We start from the raw sequence: 24,494 nt of genomic DNA, 5'->3' as shown, positions 1-24,494 counted from the left end.
CCCTAAAATTCAAGATATGGGGCAAAATGCCCGTTTGAGATTGTGTCTCATATTTACATCACATAGTTAAGAAATATCACACGAGAAGTAGGCTAAGTGCAATATCACACTAGTGTAAATGTGATACTCATATTATACAATAGTTCATTAAGAAGTTAATATTGTGTTATTTTAGACACAATGATGTCTGTTTTGCTAAATTTTGCCAAAAAGAAGATAAAGTAAGCAGAACTGTTCATCTCCGAGCAACCCACAGCGGCATTTCATTTCTTAATCCGTGTTTTGAATGAATTTGGTGAACCATTTGGGCACGTTGAACCATTGGCCATAGTCGCGTTGGCTTTGAAGTGGCGCTGCACAGACCGATCATTATATGATATCAAAGTACCACAAGAGAGATTCAAAAGCACAAGGGGTCGTCTGCTATCTAAGCTCTTGCGGTTTTTTGATCACATACACCGACCGATCGGTCTGATGGTGATGATCCGCTTCAAGTCGAACAAGCCTAATGATTCAATGAACCATTCATAAAGAACACTTTACTTCACTCCTGAATGAATCAGCCATTTGAACAATTTAAACGAATGAATAAATGACTTGATGACTTAACCATTAAGACATTTACCACCACCTGGCAACTGGCCATTTTAGTTTATTATTTAGAGTATCATTTCATTAAAGAAATAATTTAATATTTTCACAGTAATAGTAATAAAATAAAATAAAAATTATATATTGGAGTTGATTAATTTTTTTCAAAGCTCCTTCAGGAACACAAGATACTACATAAATACTGAATTGGACATGTCTTAATGCCTTCCTATCCCTGAATGGCATTTTTCAGCATATGGACACATCCAGTGACATAGATGAAAAGTGTTTGGATTACTTAAAAAAAGAATAAAAGGACAGGTAGACGGGACTTACCACCACTGAGCAGCTTCATGACCAACCACAGCTCATCCTTCACCACGAATGAGGTGTAGTACGACACAATGTTGGGATGGTGACACTGGCTCATCCCCTGAATCTCTTTCTAGAAAAAAATAAAAAAACACGAAACAAAGAGACGATCAGTCTTCATTGATAGTAACCTGATTTATCCAACATCCAATCTAAATGATTCAGAGTGTGCAACAATTGTACAAAACAATCATTTGCTTCCATTAGGGAAGTACAAAACCTCATGACACTCAGGAATCAAAGCATTTGCTGGTCATATACTAAAGCAGCTCTTTGTATATACAGTCAAGCAGTATGCGGTCCAGAATGCACTGGGCCTCATGGCTAAACCGGATAACTGTGGTGCCTCACAATGGTGCCATTCCAGATCTGGAATAATGTTTAAACAATTTCTGGCTCAGTTGCACAGTTGGCAAATCTTCAGAATCAGTGTAGATATTTACGTACTTTGGGTGAAATAGTAGTTTAGTTTTTATTAGCTCACTCATATAAGAAGCACCTCCAGCCACTTCAACTGACCGCAAAGCACATACTAACTGTAAAAATAAACAACCTGTATCCAAGCATGCTGTAAACACCATGACACCTTCATCTGACTGCCTTTACAGCCTGTTCCAAATAACCAAGGAATCCAAAGAAATAGGTGCATAATATGTTACTGTCAATATCCAGAGAAATGCCGCTCCAAGATATATTTTTCAGCATTCAAAAACAGAAGGAAAAACAAGCCGCTTTCTTCTCCATCCCCTGTTTATTTGCTAGTCCTTCCAGTTGACAGAGCAGTTGAAGTGAAACACTTGCAGCTCGGAGAGACTGACAGTTGAGGTAATGTTGGGACTGCGGCCAAATCCATCACTCTGAGCTTTCCCCGACTCAATTGATGGTGGGGGCTTACTAATGATATTACAAAGCAATTCTGCCATTTCTATTTTGCTGTCAGGCCCAGACTTGTTCAATTTGTTACATGCAATCCAAAGCAATCAATAAGAGAAACTAAAAACACTGCAGGGTTAATGCTAATGAATCGCCACATGACTTTATACCTTCACAATGCTGAAGCTTCGTTCAATCTTGGGGTATATTGTTAAAATTAAAAGGAATGGGAACCAGAGCTTTAAAGCTTCAAAGTGGATACAAAAGCACTATAAAAGTGCTGGTTTAATGCTGGTAAATGTGGCTTTTTCAAATAATTATAATTAAAAAAAAAAATAGCTTCAAGAACATATGCAAGAGCACTATAATAGCGCCCAATCGTTGTAGTCACATCTTCAAAAAAGATGCCAAGGCACAATAAAAGTACCTATTCAATTCAGTTACAGTGGGTAATTTGCTTTAAAATAATCGAATTCTGTTGCTTTGCAGCCTGAAATGAAGACAAAAATAGTTTTTGTTTTATCCAGCTGTATTAATGTTATAAGTTATAAGTAAGGATGTTATAAGTTACTCAGTGCAACTTATAACATCCAAGTGAAAGATATAACACCAAAATGTCAGGAAAAAAAATTAAAGAAAACAGAAACAGAGTTGAAGAGAGTTGGAAAAAGGATTACCCCATTCCTAAAAAGGACTTGTAAACTCAATCACGTGTAGCTAATCACCTTCTTAATGGCACACAATTTCAACTGTGTTCAGTTGTGGTAATTTTGATTAGTTCAGCATGAAAAGAGCTTCCTGGAGCATTTCAGTCCTTGGTAAAAAAAAAAAAAAAAAAAAAAAAAAAATTTAAAAGGCTTTATCAATGCCTAGGAGCATAGTGAAGTCTATTATTGAGAAACAAAAAATGCAGCCATGTTGTAATTAAGTGCACCACTCTGTTTCAAATAAATGGGACGGGTTGTAGCAGTCTCCTCCAATATTTAGATAAAAAGACAATGAGAAAACATGCAATTTCAAGTTCCTGAAAAACAACTCATAGCAACTGCACTTTCTAGGTCGAGTCTTCAAATGACCCTGTGAACATGAGCCATGGTTTCCATTGACCACCGCCCCCAACGCCCACACTTTCATGTGCAATCATGTATGCCAGCCAACACGAAGCTCTTTTCGTCAAAACCCTGGGGTCATTGACACCCCAACAGTGGGCCACTAGACACTGCCCACCCTTCTGTCCCAAAGCTGGACTTAACTCAACCAATCAGGCAGCTTTGGCTGGCTCCACAAAGCCTGTGTCCACTTCCACGATGACATCAGGTTGAGGGCGTATGAAAACAATAACAAACGGGGTGGGCTTTGGACGTTCACTGGCTGCTAGCGCTCCATCTGCATTCTCACAGTAGAAGCCGAGGGTCATCTCAGCTTGGCTGGCCGATGTCTACCCGAGAGAGACAAAAACAATAGGCTGAACAGGGAGGGTGACATCAAGAGATTGGTAGCCACCCGATTTGTGGACGTCCAGAGGACAATAAGCAAAGAAAAGCACTGAGACTCTTTGTCTGCAGTTATGTCACTGCCTTTCTGCCTCCATGCCCAGTGGAAAAAATACTTTCCTTCTTCCTAAGGGCAAAGTTTTCACTCGCTATACGATGTTCTCCAGTCAACATTTCGGAATTACAACTACATTAAAGCCTGGGATCAAATTGTGAATATGGTTATTCAGTTAAATTCATATGCATTGAGCTAAGTACTTCAAATTTAAACTATGGCAATGACAGGGAAAAACATCCATGATGTGTGACTGTCCCATAGACTGCCAAGTAAAATAAACTGTCAAAGTCCAGAAAAGTATGAAAAGCATAGTCAGAATAGTCCATCTGCCATCAGAGGTTCCACCGTAACGTTATGAAGTGAAGACAATAGGGTTGTGACTAGATCTTGTGGTACAAGATTTTGGGAGATCCAATGTGTCTTGCAAGATCTGACAGGTTTTAATTTTAATAGTAAATCTCTTTTGTTTGCCCCAAAAAAATTAAGTTTAATGATAATGATTAATAATAAACTAAATTAATGTTTTATGCCTTCATTTGATAACCAGAAAAAATAAATAAATCATGAGGCTACTTTAAGAAGAAAAAGAAAAATAAGTTGTTTTATGCATTGAAAGCATTCTGATGATGCTTTTCATACTTTTCTGGACCTTGACAGTGTAATTTACTTGGCAGTGTATGGGACAGTCACAAGCCTCCCGGTTTTCATTGGAACAACATGGGGGTAAGTGATTAATGACAACATTTTCATTTTGGGGTGGAGTATCGCTTAAACGTTAATGGAAGGAATCAGATTGGCTGCCTAGTACACACTTATTTAATGGACAATTTGACCCACCCACCAGACAGAGAAACCGATCGTGTATAATAAATAGAAACTGAGGGCATATAAATACATTTAGATGCCTATAACTACTGTATATACTCACAGTGGAAACTGTTAGCAAATGCAACTACTTGAACACAAACCTGGCATATAACATTTGCCTTCACTGTTCCCTCTCTCAATTGCACTTATGGAAACTGTAGAAAGTGAGACGATACAAACGGTTTCCTTTATGTTTAGCTTCTGGTCGTCAGTTAGCTTGTTTCCCAATTTCCGATTAGGTGATCATGCATGAGAAATCTTAATACTCATAACCAAATCATAAACCATACCAACAAAAGACAATAGTTTATTTCACCTAAACTGATATGAAGTGTGTGCTGCAAATGCAAGAATTTTTGATGATCATTTCGATCCAGTCCGCTCGTTTTATTGCGTGTAACCACAGCGATCATCGTTTTTTTTTTTGTCTGGCAATGGCAGCAGGTATGCAATAAAATTTCAGACTGGAGCCTGTACTCCATCGATTCTGCCTCTCAACAACACAACAAGATGGCATTTTTAGTTCCTCACGTAGCTGACTGTGCTGGTTTGTATTGGCCGCCTCCAGCTAATGCCGTGATGTTACTGCGACGTTGGCACTACAAAGGTCTATAGTGCGGCAGAAACACCTGTGTGCATTTATGATTTAACAATCAGCTATCTTTGATACGATCATTTATGATTATTTGCTAATTTGTACATTTTGTACTTTTATAACAATATATTAGGTATAGTAAAATAACAGTAATCCTGAATATTAAAACCAGATTTCGGTTCTTCAAAAAGAAGCTGTATGAAATAAAGCCATGTTCTAGGCTCCTAGATCGATCTAGGAGAAATGCAGTATATTCGAGCATCGTCATCTGATGGATAATTGGAACAGACATTGAAGTCATGTGATTAGAAAAGGCTTTGTGGAGGTCTTGTCATGTCCCCGCGGAATAAACGCTGCAGTGGTACACAGTGGGGTCACTATAGCTTCAGCTTGACGTCAGTGGCACCGACAGGATCGCAGCTCAGTCAGAGAGGAAAATTGTTTCTCCCACCACAACAGAGTCACACGGATTCTGCGTTGTGACTTGTTTGGACTGTCCTGTTCTTTTCTTCACAGCTATCCGGGCTGCTCCTGCATGCTGGAAAGAACTACAGTGTGCTACACTCCTGCAAATTGGCCTGATCAGAAGTGAAATTGACCCAAACCTTTGAACAGAATTTCCTCCGAGTGCTGCCCTTCATGCAGATTGAATGGAATAGCTGCCTGCTGCTCCCACTCATTACAGGAGCAATCTGGCTTTAATTCAATGCCTCCTCTGGGTTTAAGAGAGTGCTCTGCATGTCGTAAAGGCAGCGAAAGCATCGAAGGAAACCCCAAACTTAAAATTTTCCATGTGACCCTAACTCTACAAGAATCTCCCTTTAACTTTCACCCATGTCATTCCGAAGTGTTTACTTCAGTTCAGCTGGATAGAAGTCTCCATTTACTGAAATCATTGATGGAAGGACTAGGGATAATATCAGCCATGACTTCTAACTCCTCTGTAAGACACCTGGATGTGGGAAAAAATTGAGTTTCTGGTAGCCTCCTGCAGTGAGCTTGTAGATCAGGAACATGAGTTTTCCCGGTGAACGACGAAATGGGCTCTGCCTGTTCACAGGGAACATAAGTATGACCTTTTGAGCTCCTTGAGGAGTTGACAGATGAAGTTAATAAGCTGAGAAAGGGGAAAGGATTTGTGTAGAAACAAGGCCTCATGAATGGAAACTATAACTTGGCTGTAACTTAACAAGAATGTAACAAAAAGGCAAACTAGGAAACGTTCAAACAGAAATTGATGTTTAACGACTGGAAGGGAGGCAAAAAAGTTCTTTAATGATTGGGATGAAGCCTTATATTAGTCAAAGTTGTGTTTCAAAAAGAAGTGCATGGGGGAATTGTGATTAGGAAAAACTCAAACTGGAAAACAACACAGGGAATCCCTTTTGGTCCAGTTACTAATGGTTTCCAGGAAATCTGGAAATGGTAAAATCCATGTGTCAACTCCTTTTCTCGTAGGAAAGAGTTCTGATTCTCATTTACTAAGAGTGCGAATGCACACATATACACAACTGGAAAAAGATTCGGTGTGGTAATTTTTTTGTGTTTAATTGTTAGTTTTTTGGAAAGGAATGAATCCTTTTATTCAGCAAGGAGACAAATGGAAAGCAGCTTTTTAAACTGCAATAATATTTAATAGTGTTACTGTTTTACTGTAGTTTTGATCAAATAAATGCAGCCTTCAGATGCAAAACCCTCTAAAATATACTTTTTTTAAAATAAATTCTTACACTGATTTTAGAGGGTTTTGAATCTGAAGGCTGCATTTATACTATATTTACCTGGGTAAAAACACACAACATGTGTCTAAGTTGCATGCATGCATTACAGTCATTATTTACTGTCAGCTCATAAAAGGTGTTGGCATTTATGGGCCATGACAGTTGTATTGCTCATATGCAGACTTTAAACGTCACTCTGTTAGGATAATGTCAAACAGGTGTCATATATATGTAAGCAGAACATGTAAAATTCCCATATGAAGAGTGCTGTTTCTCTCTAAACCAATACCAGAACATGATTTGTGAAATGAAATTCACAACTCATTTGACTTCCATACTTGTGTTAATATCTAGTATGTTCAATGCAATAAACCAAATGTGCCGTTTAAATACGTGGAAGCAGGTTCAATACCAGGAGCTCGTCCATGCTGGTCTGGCATTTTTCCAGATTGATGCGTTTGATGGCGACCTTCTCCTTCCTGGGCACACAGTAGGCAGCCTGGACCACAGCCGTAGCACCGCTTCCTACAATACACAAGAATGCACGTTAAACTGAGTAAATCAGGAGCTGCATGGGACATGAAGTCAGGAAAAACAGAAGAATGAAGAGGAACAAACCGCCCCCTGAACACCCCAGGCACATCAAACCGTAATCCATAAAACGTTACATCTATGGCTTAAAGTGACATAGGGCCCTATCTTGCACCCAGCGCAATTGACTTTGTACACCGACGCATGTGTCATTCCTATTTTGCACCTGCGCAAAGCGCGCTTTTCCCTCCACAGAAGCACGTCGCTAAACTAGTGAATGAACTTGCGCTCCCTGGGCGGTTCAGCACAAAAAAGGAGGCGTGTTCCGGCGCAAACAATCCCTGGTGCTATTTTGCTGTTCCATTAAACAATTGCGCCACTGACCAGAAAAAAACTAGTCTAAAGTCAGTGGCGCGTTGCGCGTTGTTCATTATGCTATTTTAAGGGCGCATGCTTGACCATAATGTATAGCGTGCACAACGCGCGTACACTTTGCTCATGTAATCTACACAGATGCAACAGTTATTTTTGCAAATCATAAATTGTTACACTTAAAAAAATATTAACACATGAGATGACGGAAATCATTGTGGTGTGCCACGAAGATGTGAAAAAATAGGCATAAATCTAGCTTACAAATTATTCAGGCTAATTGTAGTAATTAAGGATCAGACCTGTTTGAGGTCATATATGTATATAAGGACATCTGACAAATTGGTTTGTCCGTCAAGAACCAGGAAAAAAAAATCGATGAAACAATTGTGGCTATTTCCTCCTACGCCTGTTTAACCGACGCTATTTTGGATGGGTTTCTCCCATCCCCATACAACACAACTTCTCTGTCTTTCACTGCTCTTACAAGAACATCAGTCTCCTCGGCTGTGAACCGCTCCTGGCGTGCGCCTGGTAAATACGCCATAATAATAGCAATCCATAATGGAACTTGCGCACCTGCTCTTAAAGGGAATGTTGGATGACGCTCTGATTGGTTTATTTCACCTTTCGCCCAAACCACACCTATGAATAATGAAGCTACTTCAGACCAACCCATTTTAGATTTGCGCCGGGCGCAAGAGCCATTTATCCCGCCGGGAAAATAGCAACAGCGCCGAGACCCGCCCACAAACTTACTTGCGCTTCGCGCTTTGACACTTGCGTTTCAGATCGTTAAAATAGGGCCCTAAATGTGTCAAGTAAATATATATTTGCATTTTCCCCAACTTCTAATGCTGTCTTAAAATATGGATTTAAAAAACAAATACAAACGTGTTGTCATGTATTTGTCAAATTTAAGAGTAGTAACTTTAATTAGGTTATAAAAAACTCTCTTACACACAAGACAAAGAAATTATAATAACGTTACTATGTCAAGAGGGGGAAATAAAAATCTGACAATGCAAACTTATGGCATAAATAATAAAAAAATTATTGAATTAAGACAATATAGAAAGAAAAAATAATCATTTATAACCATGAATAAGTTCATAGTGTTAAGACATTTCTCTGTTGTGTGAATGACAAATTCGTAAAACTCTAAAATAAATGAATAATAATACTAACCTATTTACATAATGCTGTTTTGTTAAAATTGTTATACTTGTTAATAAAAAAAATGTATTCTGTTACTGTCAAAAAGTAAAATTATAAATAATATTATTAATAATTTAATTATTTTACCATCAATAACAACTATTATTATTATTATTATTATAATATACATAATGCTATGTTAAATAAAAAATAAAGGTTATCCTTTAATGCTGCATGAATGCTAAATTATTATTACTCTGTCAAAAAGCAAAAATACATCAATGACTGGTCCTGCATATTGGTTTTCAGACACTTTAACACAAAAATAATTGCTCATTAAGCAATGACATTTATCTCCAGCCAATCCGCTTGCTCCCTGAGAAGGTGCTGGAGAAGAGCTGACGCTAAATCAAAACATTCCTCTGTCACTGCAGTTTTGGACATTCATGAGAGAACACTATTAATTCCTCAAAGACTAGAAGTCAAAGGATTTGAGCTATACTTGGCTTTCAACTTTAATGCGGAGGTTAATCTCCAGAGTGCATTAATTGGGTTCTGCTCATGGCACCACAGACTGGCACGAGAGAGAAAGCAGAAAGACACTTCTAGAGACTGTTATCCTTGAGAGCACAAGGTCATCCTGGTCCACACGGCCTGAATAATAGAAGACAAGACTCTAGTCTCGTAAATCAGCGTGCACCAACTGTATGTTTCCACTGCGAGCAGAATATAAATGACATATTATTGTGCTGATATGAGGCAGAGGGAATGTTTTTAATCATTTTTAATCATCCACCGAACTCCTTATGGCCTAATAATAACAAAGCCCTTATTGTTTAGCATTTTGATTGCACCAGTAGGGCACCATTGATAGAAGAAGAACAACCCTCTTTTTCAGTGTTGGACGGGCCTGACTAGTTAAAATACAATCATTGAAGAATCTGAGGTGGTCTAGCTATAATGTTACCAAAACGTGCTGACAGCAATTTCATTAATCACATCCTGGTCTGTATGTTCGGCCTGCAGCAGGATGTTGGTCCCCCGTATGGCCCTCAAAGTCTCAGCTGTGAGTAACAGTTCAGCCGGGATGTTCAACGTTCATCAATCAGCGTCTAGAGCTATATTTGAGACCCTATGCCATACATAAGGGAGAGGAGCTCGCCAGAAGAAAAGAAGATCGAGTTGCTGGAGCTAACATTATGAGTTTATATGTAAATTCCTACTGTGAAATAAACAATCAGTTGTCAAGGCTGATTCAGGGAAGACTGTACTAAAGTTGCCCATGCATGTGCCAAAAGAAAACAAAAAGACCAAGAACAACAAAGACAGCGAGAACGTATATAAAGCCATTTTTTCTTGTGCAAAATATCAGTACCAAATCATCAATAGTATATTAAGAGGTAATATACAAAAATAAAAATAAAAATAATAATAATAATAATAGCTTTCCATCACAGGAATAAATTATATTTTAAAATATATACAAATTAAAAAAATTATAATTTACAATATTACAGTCCCCAAATGGTTAGTGTCCATCAAACATTTAAATACCAAATCTTGTCTTACCGCTCTCTCAGACTGTTGAGTGCCTTTCAACTTCCTTCTTGTCTACAATAAACGCGTCAAATATGTCACACAGAAGGAAGTAATACAACAGCAAATGCAGTCTAGCAACCCAGTAACAAATATAATAAAGCCTTAATACTTCATTATATAAATGCAATAAAGTACTGATAACATCTTATGATGTGAACATCAAAGACATGCTTTCATCTGTTCAGTTATTAGCTGTCATTTTAGCAGGTGTGATGGGTACAATAAGCACTGTTGGCTTGTTAGAGTTCTCAAGGTTGATTTAAAGGAAAATACTGCAGACGAGTCGTCTCTATGCACGTTTGCATCACAGCCACAGGATTTTATGGAGGCCAGTTACTGGTTTCTGAATCGAATCATTCAATATTATGTTACCGGGTTACAGCATTAGAAAAAGTAAATAAAGAACCACCAACTGATGCTGTTTGGTAGATTCCTTGATTATCCACTGTCCACTTGTAATCAAGGGTTTTGATTCATGAGCCAAATGTTTACCAAGATAAATGAGATAAAAGTGCCTGACAACATGTTCCTGCATGGAGACTGAAATATACTTATTGTACCTGATATAAAGTTTAATAAAGTCTGAAAAATGATTCATTTCTCCGTCCTCCCTACTTGACGTCCCTCATTAGAGAGGATGTTAATTTCATAAGAGGAGATAGGAGGTTAATAGCTTTCAATTACTTTCTGGTAACACGCATTAACTAGCTATTTTGAATTCAAAGCCACTTGTCAAGAAAATAAAATGGTACACTTGGCCACCAACATACTTGTGTCAAAATTGAAGGGGGAATTATATAATTCAGCGTATATAAAAGGTCTAAAAGGGAGTACCATACTTGAAAGGAACATTTTGGAAGAAACAAGTATTACATCTTTATGTATCAAAATCAAAATCGACTGCTCGTGAAGGACAAAGTGTTGAATTTGACTTCTTTTGCAGTGAATGACCCAACAGACCAGCATCTGAAACACTGTAGGCAGAGTGGTTTAAATGTGTTCCTTCACGTATAGTTGTCTGTTTGTGCTACCTTGTCCAGCCTGTTCTTCTCTCTCCAGCCCTTTATTACATTTCCTTGGCTTGCATTCCTCACACTATTCTGGGCCACATTGAGACATGTCACATTCAGGGCCCTTCACACTAGAGAAAAGCTCTAACAGAGCACTTGATGCACAGGAATGTGTAAGATTCGCTTTGAGGGTGAACTGGATTTCTAAGAGTACACCTGGACAACTGGTGGAGTGTAGGGATGCTCATATTGACCGTTTAACCGTTAACCGAAAGTAAAAATTTTGACCGATTAATACTATCAGTTAAACGGTTTGACGTTTTTTTTTAGGTTATTTGTGTTTAGTTTGCTGCATGGTTTCGAAAATAAAATAGCCTAGGCTACTATATAGCTTATTTATTAACTCACGGAGCGCGTCGGCACGCTCAACCACACCCGTGACACATGCCTGCAGATTTTTTTTTCTGAGCAAGGGAAGCAAAATGAAGCGAGCGAAAAGAAGCACTTTGTGGGATTATTTTAACAGAAAGGGCGACGAAGTTACCTGTAAATTATGCGGCGCCGTATTAAAATACAGCAGTAGCACAAGTACGATGCAGTAACATTTACGAAGCAAACACCCACAAGCTTCGAGTGATGAAGGGCAACAAACTCTGCCCTCCATGTTATCAGGGAGAAGATGCGATGCACGGCGATCTCAGGAGATGACGCACTGATTATCCAGAAGCAGATGTTGACATCTACATGAGAGACGATCCTCCTTCTCTGGATATTAATCCTCTTGACTGGTGGAAAGCAAATGAAAGTCGCTTCCCGAAGCTGGCCACTCTAGCGAGACGTTACCTGTGTATTCCCGAAACATCTGTCCCATCGGAGAGGGTGTTTTCTGCCGCGGGTCTAACTGTCAACAGGTTGCGCTCCAGACTGACCCCACATCACGTTGATATGTTGCTTTTTTACATAAAAATTTGACAAGGTTTTGAGGTAGGGCTGCTATTTTTATTTAACGAAAAATCTTAATCTAACGGGAAAAAATCCGGTTTGAAAGCTTCGTTCAAACGGATTCAGTGTTTTCTTTTTGTCATCTTAATTTGTTAATTATTTAAGTTAAAAATATATAGATTTAGTGTAGGCCTATTTTGTATTTAATTTGTATTATTTTATTCTATTTTTCTCTCACTGTCAGAAATGCTGCAGGTGCGTGGAAATCTGTTCTGTATGCTGCTGTTTGCACTTTGCACGTTAAAATAAACCCTTTGATGAAAAAAAAATTGTTTGTATTTTTTTAAAGGGTCACAGATACGCGTTAATTTTATTTGTATTTAATGCCAATTCAATATTATAATCTTATCAGTTAACGGTTAATAATCGATTAACGAGCGGCGGTTGTCGGTTGGGAAAATTAATCGAAATGAGCATCCCTAGTGGAGTGTGTTGAAGAAAAAGTTGACGAAATGTGATTTTAGCAAAAACCTTGCAATTTCCTTGTTTTCTTAAGGGGGGGGGGGGTGAAATGCTATTTCATGCATACTGAGTTTTTTACACTGTTAAAGAGTTGGATTCCCATGCTAAACATGGACAAAGTTTCAAAAATTAAGTTGTACGTTTGAAGGAGTATTTTTGTTCCCAAAATACTCCTTCCGGTTTGTCACAAGTTTCGGAAAGTTTATTTCGAGTATGGCTCTGTGTGACGTTAGATGGAGTGGAATTTCCTTATATGGGTCCTAAGGCACTTCAGCCGGAAGAGCGCGCGCTCCTGTATAGCGAGGCTGAGCAGCACAGACATTTCACTGATCAGAGCGATAGCGTCGCGAAAAGTCACAAAAGAAGTGTGTTTTTGGTTGCCAGGGCAAGACAACCCTGCACAGATTACCAAAAGAGAAACAGCATTAAGGGACCAGTGGATGGAATTTATTTTTACAGAGCATCAAGGAAGTTGTGCAAGTGTTTTTGTTTGTTCCCTGCATTTCGAAGATGCTTGTTTTACAAACAAAGCCCAGTTTGATGACGGATTTGCGTATCGTTGATTTCTTAAGGATGATGCAATCCCAAGGAAAAAGGCTCACGATCGTGTGTTGGAACCGCAGGCGGTGAGTAAAACTGCTTCAAATATCTCTGCCTCCTCGTTAGTGCGTCCCCTCCCATGCCGGAGACCCGGGTTCGAGCCCCGCTCGGAGCGAGTCGTTGCTGCTGCTGCTCTCGTTCAGTTTCAGCCTCGGGATCTGATTCTGGATCATAAATAAACGGCTGAATCTGACTGTAAGCCATGGTTTGTTTTGGATGATGGGTTTTCCCTGAAGGTAATGTCACAGCTTCCAAACGCTCTCAACGCAAAAGCCTACTGGCGCTCGTGATTCTTTAGCTCCGCCCACACGTCACGCCTCAAGGCGCTCGTGTTTTTCCGGGAAAAATCAGTACAGACTATCTTTCTCTTATGAATATAATAAAACTAAAGACTTTTAGGAGTTATGAAGGATGCAGTACTACTCTATAGGTATTCAAGATTAACAGGATATTGAGTGAAAATGAGCATTTCACCCCCCCTTTAACAGCAAAACTGTTATAACGAACACTGTAGTGTTGTCACGGTACAAAAATTTCAGTATTCGGTACCGATACCAGTGAAAATCCAATTTCGGTAGTGCGGAACCTGGTTTGAAAATGACCTCGGTACTACCGGTACTTAAAGAAACCTGGTACCATCACATTTAAAAAATTTTAGTACCGACTTGGTACCGAAGTACCGGGTCTTTTGACAACACTAGACCACTGTAATCTAATTCATGAACAAATGACTCGCAAAAAATGGTTATTTGTAATGAATCAAAAGGGTAACCTAGTGCAATTAACAAAGAAAATGACTGTATCCTTTTTAATGAATCTAAAGCACTCTAACTGAAGAAGAAATCACTCATATGAACAATTGCACTCAAAAACATATAGCACAATCAGTGTAGTCCAACTACTGAACAAAGTGACTCATATAAACTGGTTCTTCTTAGTGAATCTAAAACATAAGCACATGCACAACCAATTTAATCAGATTCACGAAGAAAAATGTCTCACATGAGCTTAAGTTAAGACATTCAAAAATGTGCAGTGCAACCAATGAAGCCTGATTCACAAACAAATGACTCATATGAACTGGTTAATTTTAGTTAATCATATCATAAGCACATGCACACTGTAATTAGATTCATGAAGAAAATGACTCGTATGAAATGGTTATTTCTGAATCAAAAACAAAAAAAACCAACCAGTGCAGCCTGACTCACAAACAAAAATGAACTGGTTCTTTTTGAACTCAATCTAAAGCAAACTAAATACAACAAGCATTGTCCAATTAATGAAGAAAATGTCTCATAGGAGCTTAAGACATTCAAAAACGTGCAGTGCAACCAATAAAGCCTGATTCACAAAAAAATTTACCATTTGAACCGCTTCTTTTAGTGAATCAAGACTAATTACAAAAACGATCAGTGAAGTCAGATATTAATTGGTTCTTTTTAGTGAATTTAAAACATACAACACAACCAGCGCAGCCGGACTCACAAAGAAATGACTCATCTGAACTGGTCCTTTTAACTAAATCTGAAGCAAACACAATACAACCAGCAAAGGTCAATTCATGAAGAAAATGTCTCAAATGAGCTGGTTCATTTTAAGTGATTCAAAAACATGTAGTGCAACCGGTTTAGTCTGATTCATGAACAAAAGACTCCTATGAATTGGCTCTTTTTACAGAACCATAAGCTTAAAGAATGACCAGTGAAGAAAATAACTCTGGAATCAATTCAGGAGTTAATGACCCTTTTTAACTGGTCCTTTTAATTAATCATTCAAAAAACATTGACAAACTCAGGAGTTGACAGTTTGAATCAAATTACCCAACTATATATATATATATATATATATATATATATATATATATATATATATATATATATATATGCGATTATTTATAAGCAAAGGGAATTTCAGTCAACAGTGATAAACCCAGCTTCTGTTTTACATTACAGACATTTCCAACAACAATAATCAAACATTTCCAGTCTAGATCAGAGAAATTGAGCATGGTCCCTTTTCCATGGGTCTGACTTCCATCCAGTGAGACTCAGATGGAGACTCGGCTCTCTGAGGTGGAAAGAACAGCTACGATCAGTGCAATAACAAAACTCCAAATGCCCTGGGAAGATACAAATACAATGGTTCTGCTGAGTGTGCTCCAAACTCACACCCACACATGGTGAACTTTCCAGAGGAGAGTGAAGAAACAGAAGTACATGGGGAATCCTCCTGGACTTTATGGTTTAATACAATGGGATCCAGTTAAAGCAACACTTTGTCTGTAATCAATAGTAACAGGGTCAAAACGAATCAGACAAACCTATCCTTGGTTGAAAGACAAAAGGAAACACGGACTAATTTTAACTCCATTCAAAAAGTCATGCTTTTAAATGGAAAGAACATGTGCCATCAGCTCAGTTTCAGTAGATGAAACATAATGTGTATAGTGTATACTACATACACTGTGTGCTGTATGTAAAACAAGTGTTTTATTGGCTTTATTTGAAAAATATGATTCCCAGTGCACACAAACTTCACAGAATACGGAGTGCCCTGTTGGGTACAGCGATAACTTACTTTTTAATTACCTTTGTATTAAATATTTATTTGTGAAAAATACTGTCATCTAAAGTATAAGCATGCTCCTTTTACACATTATCTTTTTATTCCATTGTCAAATGATTTCAGATTTCTTAAATATTAAAAAATAATAATTAAAAAAATCATATCGACTATATCGGCTATTGGAACAGCTGAATTTAAGGCAGATGTAAAAGATTAAAAGCTAATATTTAGTTGCAGATCCCTGCCTCCCATGCAATCAGATCAGTGAGTCTGCAACCCATAGACATCACCAGACTCTTGGTCTTATGATCTTAAATGCTTTTCTCCAGCCTTTAAATGCAGCCAAATCCAACTGTTGTTTGTTTTGGGGAGTTTCTTACTTTAGTCTCCTCCTCAGCTGGTGAAATTAATGTTCAATCAGATTTAAATCTGGAGATTGATTTGGGCAATCTAAGACTTTACATTTCTTTGCCCTGATAAAGCCCTTGACTGAACTGGCAGGGTGTTTTGGGTCATTGTCCTGATACAATATGAAGTGCTTTCTAATGAGTTTGGTGGCATTGTCTTGAATATTGGTAGCCAAGGTGACTTTGAACCCTTCCAAATAAATTCTGCTATTGCCATCATTAAAATGAAGGTCCTGTTCTAGAGACAGCCATGCATGCCCATACCATGACACCACCTCCACCAAGCTTTACGGATGGGCTTGTATGCTTATGATCATTTGCAGTTCCCTTTTTTCTCTCCACACTTTTACTTTCCAATCACTTAGACAAAGGTTCATCTTTATCTCATCGGCCCATCAAGTCCAAAACTCTACTGGCTCACATTTGTGAAGAATCTTGCATTTCTATTTTTGGTGCTGATCAGAGTTTAGCATCTTGCTGTGTAGCCTCTGTAATTCGGTGTCAAATTCTCCTGCGGACTGTAGATGGAAAGACGTACGGATGTATTTTAGGGTTCATTTTCACAACTTTTATGATTTGTCTGTCATCAACTACTGTTGTTTTTCTCAGCCGATCAGGTCATCGTTGGTTGCTGATGTCGCCGGTAGTTTCCAAACTCTTGATTTCTCCATGCCCTTTGTTTTTCTATAGTTCTAATTGACTTCCTCTTTTCTTTTAGCATCTAAATTGCTTGCTTATCTTTCAGAGTCAGCTTCCTCATCTTTACCCTGGTTTGCGTGTGTCATCATTGAATGCAAGACTTAGAATGCAGAAGCAATGGATATAACTAATAAGACATATTCCCTGCTTTTAATACTGAACACTTAGGAAGACCTGTGAATTTACTGTTCCAATAGTCACCTGACTATCACCAACAGTAGGCTTTAATCCTTGCATATAAGGAAAGGTGAAATCTTCTTATGATTACAACAGAGAGATAAACAATATAATTATCTAATTATACAATATATAATTATCGCTGCTTATTAAAAATTTGAAGTGGAAATTATTAATATCACTACACTTCTACATTTTCTGATGAAAATGTGTGCGGTTCAGTGCTAGCTTTTCTGGAGCCAGTTGCAGAAACAGTCGATTGATATATTACCGGATATTTGGCATTTTTCAAACATCGACAAATTTTCGCCGTCGTTAACAGTTTTGCCTAATACGGATAGAAGTCTGTCTAATAATCAGATAGAACAGTTAAACAAAGGAATTAATGTATGCAAAAAGTATTATAAAGATTGAGAAATCAACATTTTCAAACCAGTCCTAGCGTCCCTCCACACAGTTGACATGTTTACCTGTTGTAGCTCATCCATGTTATGTGCACAAAAAGACAAATGAAACAGTGACAGTTAAACACTTGTTTGAGAAGACTGGGGATGCATTAATTAAACATCACTGTTAGTCAATGATTTCGGCCCTGCAAATCCATTTTGTGTTCGCTCACAAACCTTTTGAGTTCTCCAGTTCTCAGATCGAGCTCAAAAGAAAAATAACTTTTACTGTGATTAAAGTACATTATGATTACAGCAACACAAAAAACCAAGAGCACTGAAGCTTAAGGTGTCCAACCTTAAACTTGAAATCCAGAAGCTCTACAATCAAACTGCGCCTCTAGCATGAAACTCCAGTTCTGGCATGTCACGTCACATGCCGGGTTTCAACAAAGAAGCAATTCTGAAGGTGAATGCTAGAGGGCACAACAGTCTTTTCAAGAATTGGAGGATAATAACTAAATCTTTTGAGGAAACTACAGCTTACGGAAAACAAACTGGAAACTTTTAGGTCTTTATACTGGTGCTTAAAATCTTTAAAAAGAAAAAAAGACTTATTTAAAGACAAGTCCAGACTAAGGCTACATTTGAACTGAAACTGATACATAATAGTAATTCTTGTGAATTTAAATACGTAAAGCATGAAAGATTAGATATTTTTCCTCCACGAGTTGAAATGTTCAAGGCGTGGGGTACTTTATAGCTGATGAGTCAAATGAGGAGGCACGGCAGACAGGTTTGACCAGTCTCTGTATCTTTCTCACACACGTACACATGGTTAGACACAGGCTAGGCCCTAATGCACAGTGCTTTAAAGGAAAAACATTTCTATTTGTTGCAAAATTGGGTCACTGTCAAGTACAGTATATCATATTATCATCATTATATACATATAATTATCATTAGTATATTCCATCTTATGTTGTCACAATTAATCAAAATTTTAATTTATATAAATATATTAACTTTTTAAAAAACATAGCTTTTTTCTTTTAATTTATATTAAATTACACACACATATATATATATATATATATATATATATATATATATATATATATATATATATATATATATATATTAATTTGTAAAAATGTTTTTTCCAAGAAAGGCAAGTAATTACCAAAATCATAATTTTAGTCTTTTGTTTAAAAAGTATTAGTAGAGTACTCTAACCCTATTTTTAATGAGTATTTTGAAAATATAAAACTATTGGATGGGGCACATTAACCTCAGTTAATTCCCCTCATGTAATACAAAAAAAATGTTTGCACACAGCATTAGTTATTCTGGCGAGAGCTTTACAGCTTTGAAAACTAGTAAAACCTTGTCAAAACATGAAACACCTAAAACGCAGTGCTGAAAACCTTCCTTTGGGGTCTAAAGTCCTCGAAAGAAATATGGCAGGTATAAGATGATTCTTCCAGCACTCGTGTGACTGCAGATTGAGGTAATCTCATGCTAACACCCTCCAATGTTACGAGATTCAATCAACCAGTAACCAAAACAATACAGGCAATAAAGCGGTCAGAGAATGAAGAGAGTTAAACATGGGAGTAGATCATAGCTAGAAAGCAGATTTGGAGAAGCTCTGTGGTGCCTTTATACTGACTGGCTGTAAAACGCACTCTATGGACAGAGCCATGGATCATCAAAAAGAATGACAGCATATAACTGTCTTTATGGCCACAAAACAAGGGGGTGGTGGACTCTGTAAAGCCCATATGGTGCATTTATTATTACAGAAATGTACCTCTGGAGAAACCTAGTGTTAAATATCTTGTTCAGTGCATCCCTCCTTTAACCTTTCAGTCCTCAGATCCAAACTTTACTCACTAAGCTACACAAATTTACTTTGTTTGCTAGCTAAAATAAAAAAATTTAAAAAGATCATACAAAAATGCTACCAAATCCCTATACATAGAGGAAAAAGATTAATTAATAGCACAAGCTATGAATTTATTACTATGTATGTACAGTGCCCGTCCTTAAGTATTGAAACAGTAAAGACACAATTGCTTTCTCTGCTGTGGAGTCAAGATATTTGCAAATATGATTAAAAGATGAATATGCGACAAAACTACAGAATTTCACATTTTATTATTAGGTCTTTCGACACATACATGTTTTACCATGGGTGATATATCTAACAATATGATCATGCGCATCTAGTCAGTAAATTTGTTTCCGTGATTACCGCTAAGTCGCCATCACCTGATTTCAAATGGAGCAGCACTTAATAGACAGAGCCATAGATCACTGACAAGCTATGCAATATCACGTTCATTATGATTTTAACATCTGAAGAATTAATGTAACAGGACACATCTGATCCCTTAGAAAGACCTGTGAGGAAACTGTTCCAATACTTATGCTCACATCAGAAAGGGAGATGAAACTCTAAAAGTGCTGGTCTTCTTAGCTGGTAAAACATCCTTGTGTTGAATCACCCAATAATACAATTTTACATTCTGTTTTTACAGATTTCTTGACTCCACAGCAAACAGAACAATTTTGTCTTTACTGTTCCAATACTTATGGAGGGCACTGTGAATAGATTAGTCCAATGTTTGGATTTTTTTTCTTTTTTTCTTTTTTGTTTTTTTTAAAGTCTACTGCTAACAGTAATATTACATTTCAAAAAGTGAAACTTGTATATTATGTTCATTCATTACACACAGACTGATATATACTGATATATACTATATATATACTGATAAAAGTTTATTTCTTTTAATTTTGATGATTATAACTGACAACTAAGGAAAATCCCAAATTCAGTGTCTCATAAAATTAGAATATTACTTAAGACTAATACAAAGAAAGGATTTTTAGAAATCTTGGCCAACTGAAAAGTATGAAAAGTATGATCACTGACTGTGGAAACTTTACACTGCACCTCAAGCAACGTGGATTGTGTGCCTCTCCTCTCTTCCTCCAGACTCTGGCACCCTGATTTCCAAAGGAAATGCAAAATTTACTTTCATCAGAGAAAATAACTTTGGACCACTCAGCAGCAGTCCAGTACTTTTTGTCTTTAGACGCTTCTGATGCTGTCTGTTGTTCGAGAGATGCTTGACACAAGGATTGCGACAGCAATTTCTTGAAGCACTGACTCCAGCTGCAGTCCACTTTTTGTGAATCTCCCCCACATTTTTGAATGATTTTTGTTTCACGATCCTCTCCAGGGTGCAGTTATTCCTATTGCTAGTACACTTTTTTTTCTACCACATCTTTTCCTTCCCTTCGCTTCTCTATTAATGTACTTGGACACAGAGCTCTGTGAACAGCCAGCCTCTTTTGCAAGGACCTTTTGTGTCGTGCACAAGGTGTCAATGGTCATCTTTAGGACAACATTCAAGTCAACAGTCTTCCCCGTGATTGTGTAGCCTACAGAACTAGACTGAGGGACCATTTAAAGGTGTTCTGAGTTAATTAGCTGATTGGAGTGTGGCACCAGGTGTCTTCAATATTGAACCTTTTCACAATATTCAAATTTTCTGGAGCTGGAGTCAGTGCTTCAAGAACCACAACGCACAGACATATCCAAAACATGGTTTTCAGCTGTCGCATTCCTTGTGTGAAGCATCTCTCGAACAACAGACAGCATCAGAAGAGTCTAAAGACAAAAAGTACTGGACTGCTGCTGAGTGGTCCAAAGTTATTTTCTCTGATGAAAGTAAATTTTGCATTTCCTTTGGAAATCAGGGTGCCAGAGTCTGGAGGAAGAGAGGAGAGGCACACAATCCACGTTGCTTGAGGTGCAGTGTAAAGTTTCCACAGTCAGTGATCGTACTTTTCATACTTTTCAGTTGGCCAAGATTTCTAAAAATCCTTTCTTTGTATTAGTCTTAAGTAATATTCTAATTTTATGAGATACTGAATTTGGCACTTTCCTTAGTTGTCAGTTATAATCATCAAAATTTAAAGAAATAAACATTTGAAATATATCAGTCTGTGTGTAATGAATTAATATAATATACAAGTTTAAATTTTTGAATGGAATTAGTGAAATCAACTTTTTGATGATATTCTAATTGACCAGCACATGTATGTAAGCATGTATGTATATATATATATATATATATATATATATATATATATATATATATATATATATATAAACTCAAATATTGTATATACTAGCCTACATGTTACAGAGGTTTGTAAAGGGTCTGCGCATACACGCGACAAAATGAAGCCTGGTTTATGACAGTATATGTGTTGTACAGTACAGTCTCTGAGTTTTTGAGGCCCACAATGAAAAAGGGGGTTCTTCCTCACGGGTCAGACATTTGACTCGTTTCTAAATTAAGCAGACTATGCGGAGCATTAAGTAAGTTTTTCTAAACTAGCAGAAAAGTGGGCGGTACCTGCGTTATAGATTGTACAATGTTGTGTGTGGGTGTATTTATATGATATATATATATATATATATATATATATATATATATATATATATATATATATATATATATATCATATACATACATATATACATATACATACATACATATATACATATACATATACATATACATACATATACATATACATACATATACATATACATACATATACATATACATACATATACATATACATACATATATATATATATATATATATATATATATATATATATATATATATATATATATATATATATATATATATATATATAAATAAATGGCAGATATTAAAAATATCTAAAGAAGAAAAAGAGAAGGCTGTCATTACTGAAGGAGCGTTTCTACACGTGTTCGGGCTTATCAGCAGTAAGGCGTTGTCGAGTACAGAATAATGTTGTTGTTTTGTGGCAGTCTGAAATGCAAACCATATTTTATGTACAACTATTTTTCAAATACTATCAACTGCATATTTAAGTGAGGGGGAATAAACTTCCTCTATACATTCTGAAATTCAGTTTCACGGTAGTGATATGCTCACAGAGAGAGAGAGAGAGAGCGAGAGAGAGAGAGAGAGAGAGAGAAGTTGAAGTTTGTACACGTGACAGGCTTGACAACTGAAGTGGAGGTTCGAGTCTTTTGCAGACACCAGCTTAACTCATTAGAATTTCTGAGCGCTGAAATCCAAAACTCTAAACCCCGGTTCAAATTTAATTTAAAGCTTCACACAACCTAACGTTACCCTGAACAGCAACAAGCAACAAGCCCAACTTCTTTTAACGCAGCGTTTGCAGTAGGAACTCGACTTATTAATGGAATCACACCGTGCCATGTATTCACCGGCTCTCACAGAAGGCGCACACTCACCGATCACCTCCTGCAGCTCATAGTCATCCTTGTTGATGGACCAGGGTTGAGAGCTCAGGTCCTCCGACATGTCTCAGGATTGCGTTCCTTTAGATCCTGCTGAATCCAAGCAGTAGAGATGAGTGCTCACAGAAAACAACGTGTAAATGTTAGTGTAATCCGCAAAGCAGTAGCATTCCAGCTCCTCTCTGCGATTATCTTCAACCGCCTCTATCATTCCCAAACTTTGCCACTAGCGCCAAAAGCCCCGCCCACCACATTCCTACACACTGACGGACGCGATTGTCAGCCATCTTGAGTGTGTAATATTAATTAGTTACCCACTAATAATTAGCATTATTACCGAAATATCTTAGTTATTAGTTAATAATACTCAAAAAAAAAAAAAAAAAAAAGATTTTTAGTAACATGATTTTGCAGTATTAACAATAAATGTACAACTATAATTTTATTTAGTAGAAATTATATAAGACCCATATTTGAAATAAATAATATTCAAGGAGCGTTAATTGTATTTTATGAGTTTCGTTCTGCACATAAACTGGGAGATTTAAACAATTTTAACGTATATGTAGTACTGTAAGGTACATAACCTCTAACCTAATTCGTACATTCACATTCACAAATTATTGCCTTAAGTAACCGGTGACAAATCAGCCCTAGTTAGTTTCATTAAACATTTTTTTATATGTTGTAATAAAATGCATTGTGACCACTGCTAATTTTTTTTAACGTTTATAACACTGCCATCTCGTGGAATAAACAGAACATGGGCCATTCTTCACAAAGTATTCCTGTAAATTAATTCTGGAAGTCAAACTTACCTAACCCTAACCCTAACTTAATAATTTCTTTTAATTACAACTTTATTATGGAAACACAACACTAAAGTTAGTCATTTCTAATCGAATATATACATCATTTTGTCATTCATTTATTTAAAACCACCCTTTGTGATTTTCATAATTTCTGTAAATTCATGAATGTTGTGACAAACCAATAAAACGTCACAGAATTAATCAAAACCACTGATCTATATAATGTTCTCTATTATAGATCAGTGATCAAAACCTATGCTAATGCTTGTCACTTCCTGGAGGATGATGTCACTGGGCAACTGTTGTGAGTTAAAGGCAAGGGATTTTACAAAAGATTAGAATGGAAAGTGAAACTGGATAATTACAATATTCACAAGAATGCTTTAATAAATTCCATGTTAGAAGTGCATTGCATCAAGGGACATGGCAAAAACTCACTAGAGTTTTATGATATTATATATAGTAATTTTTCATCCGCTGTGCTTCACGGTCGGTTCAGTTGTCAGTTTTTAGGTAGCAGCTCAAAAAGTAGGGGAGAGCAGGGATGGTTGCAACGAGGGGCAGTTGTTTTTCTAATCAGCTTTAGATGTTTTTATAAGAAATTCTCACTGCTTCAGCTGAAACGGTTTCCACTAAACTAACAGGAAGTGTGGTAAGTGTGGCAGCTTGATCTACAAACATATGAATACGCATTTGAATAACCATTAATGCCATATACATAGCACCCAATATTCATCTGTATAATGCTGTCTAAACTGTAAAAACGATAAAAAAAGTTCTGTTGTTTTCAGATAAAACA

General features: G+C 37.0%; 1 protein-coding gene across 1 annotated transcript in view; it reads right to left on the bottom strand.

Moving 5' to 3' along the window:
- Positions 1–23,119, bottom strand: part of LOC127946339 (serine/threonine-protein kinase OSR1) — a 45,927-nt gene extending 22,808 nt beyond the window's left edge. Inside the window, exons 1-3 of the mRNA XM_052542852.1 lie at positions 22,878–23,119; positions 6,983–7,095; positions 928–1,036 (exon numbers count right to left, since the gene is read on the bottom strand). Coding sequence (XP_052398812.1) covers positions 928–1,036; positions 6,983–7,095; positions 22,878–22,947 — 292 coding nt within the window. The 5' untranslated portion in view covers positions 22,948–23,119. The remainder of the gene's footprint in view (positions 1–927; positions 1,037–6,982; positions 7,096–22,877) is intronic.
- Positions 23,120–24,494: the final 1,375 nt, after the last annotated feature.

The sequence above is a fragment of the Carassius gibelio genome, chromosome A24 (assembly GCF_023724105.1).
Source record: "Carassius gibelio isolate Cgi1373 ecotype wild population from Czech Republic chromosome A24, carGib1.2-hapl.c, whole genome shotgun sequence".
NCBI lineage: Eukaryota > Metazoa > Chordata > Actinopteri > Cypriniformes > Cyprinidae > Carassius > Carassius gibelio.
This window is presented reverse-complemented; position numbering and strand designations above follow the sequence as displayed.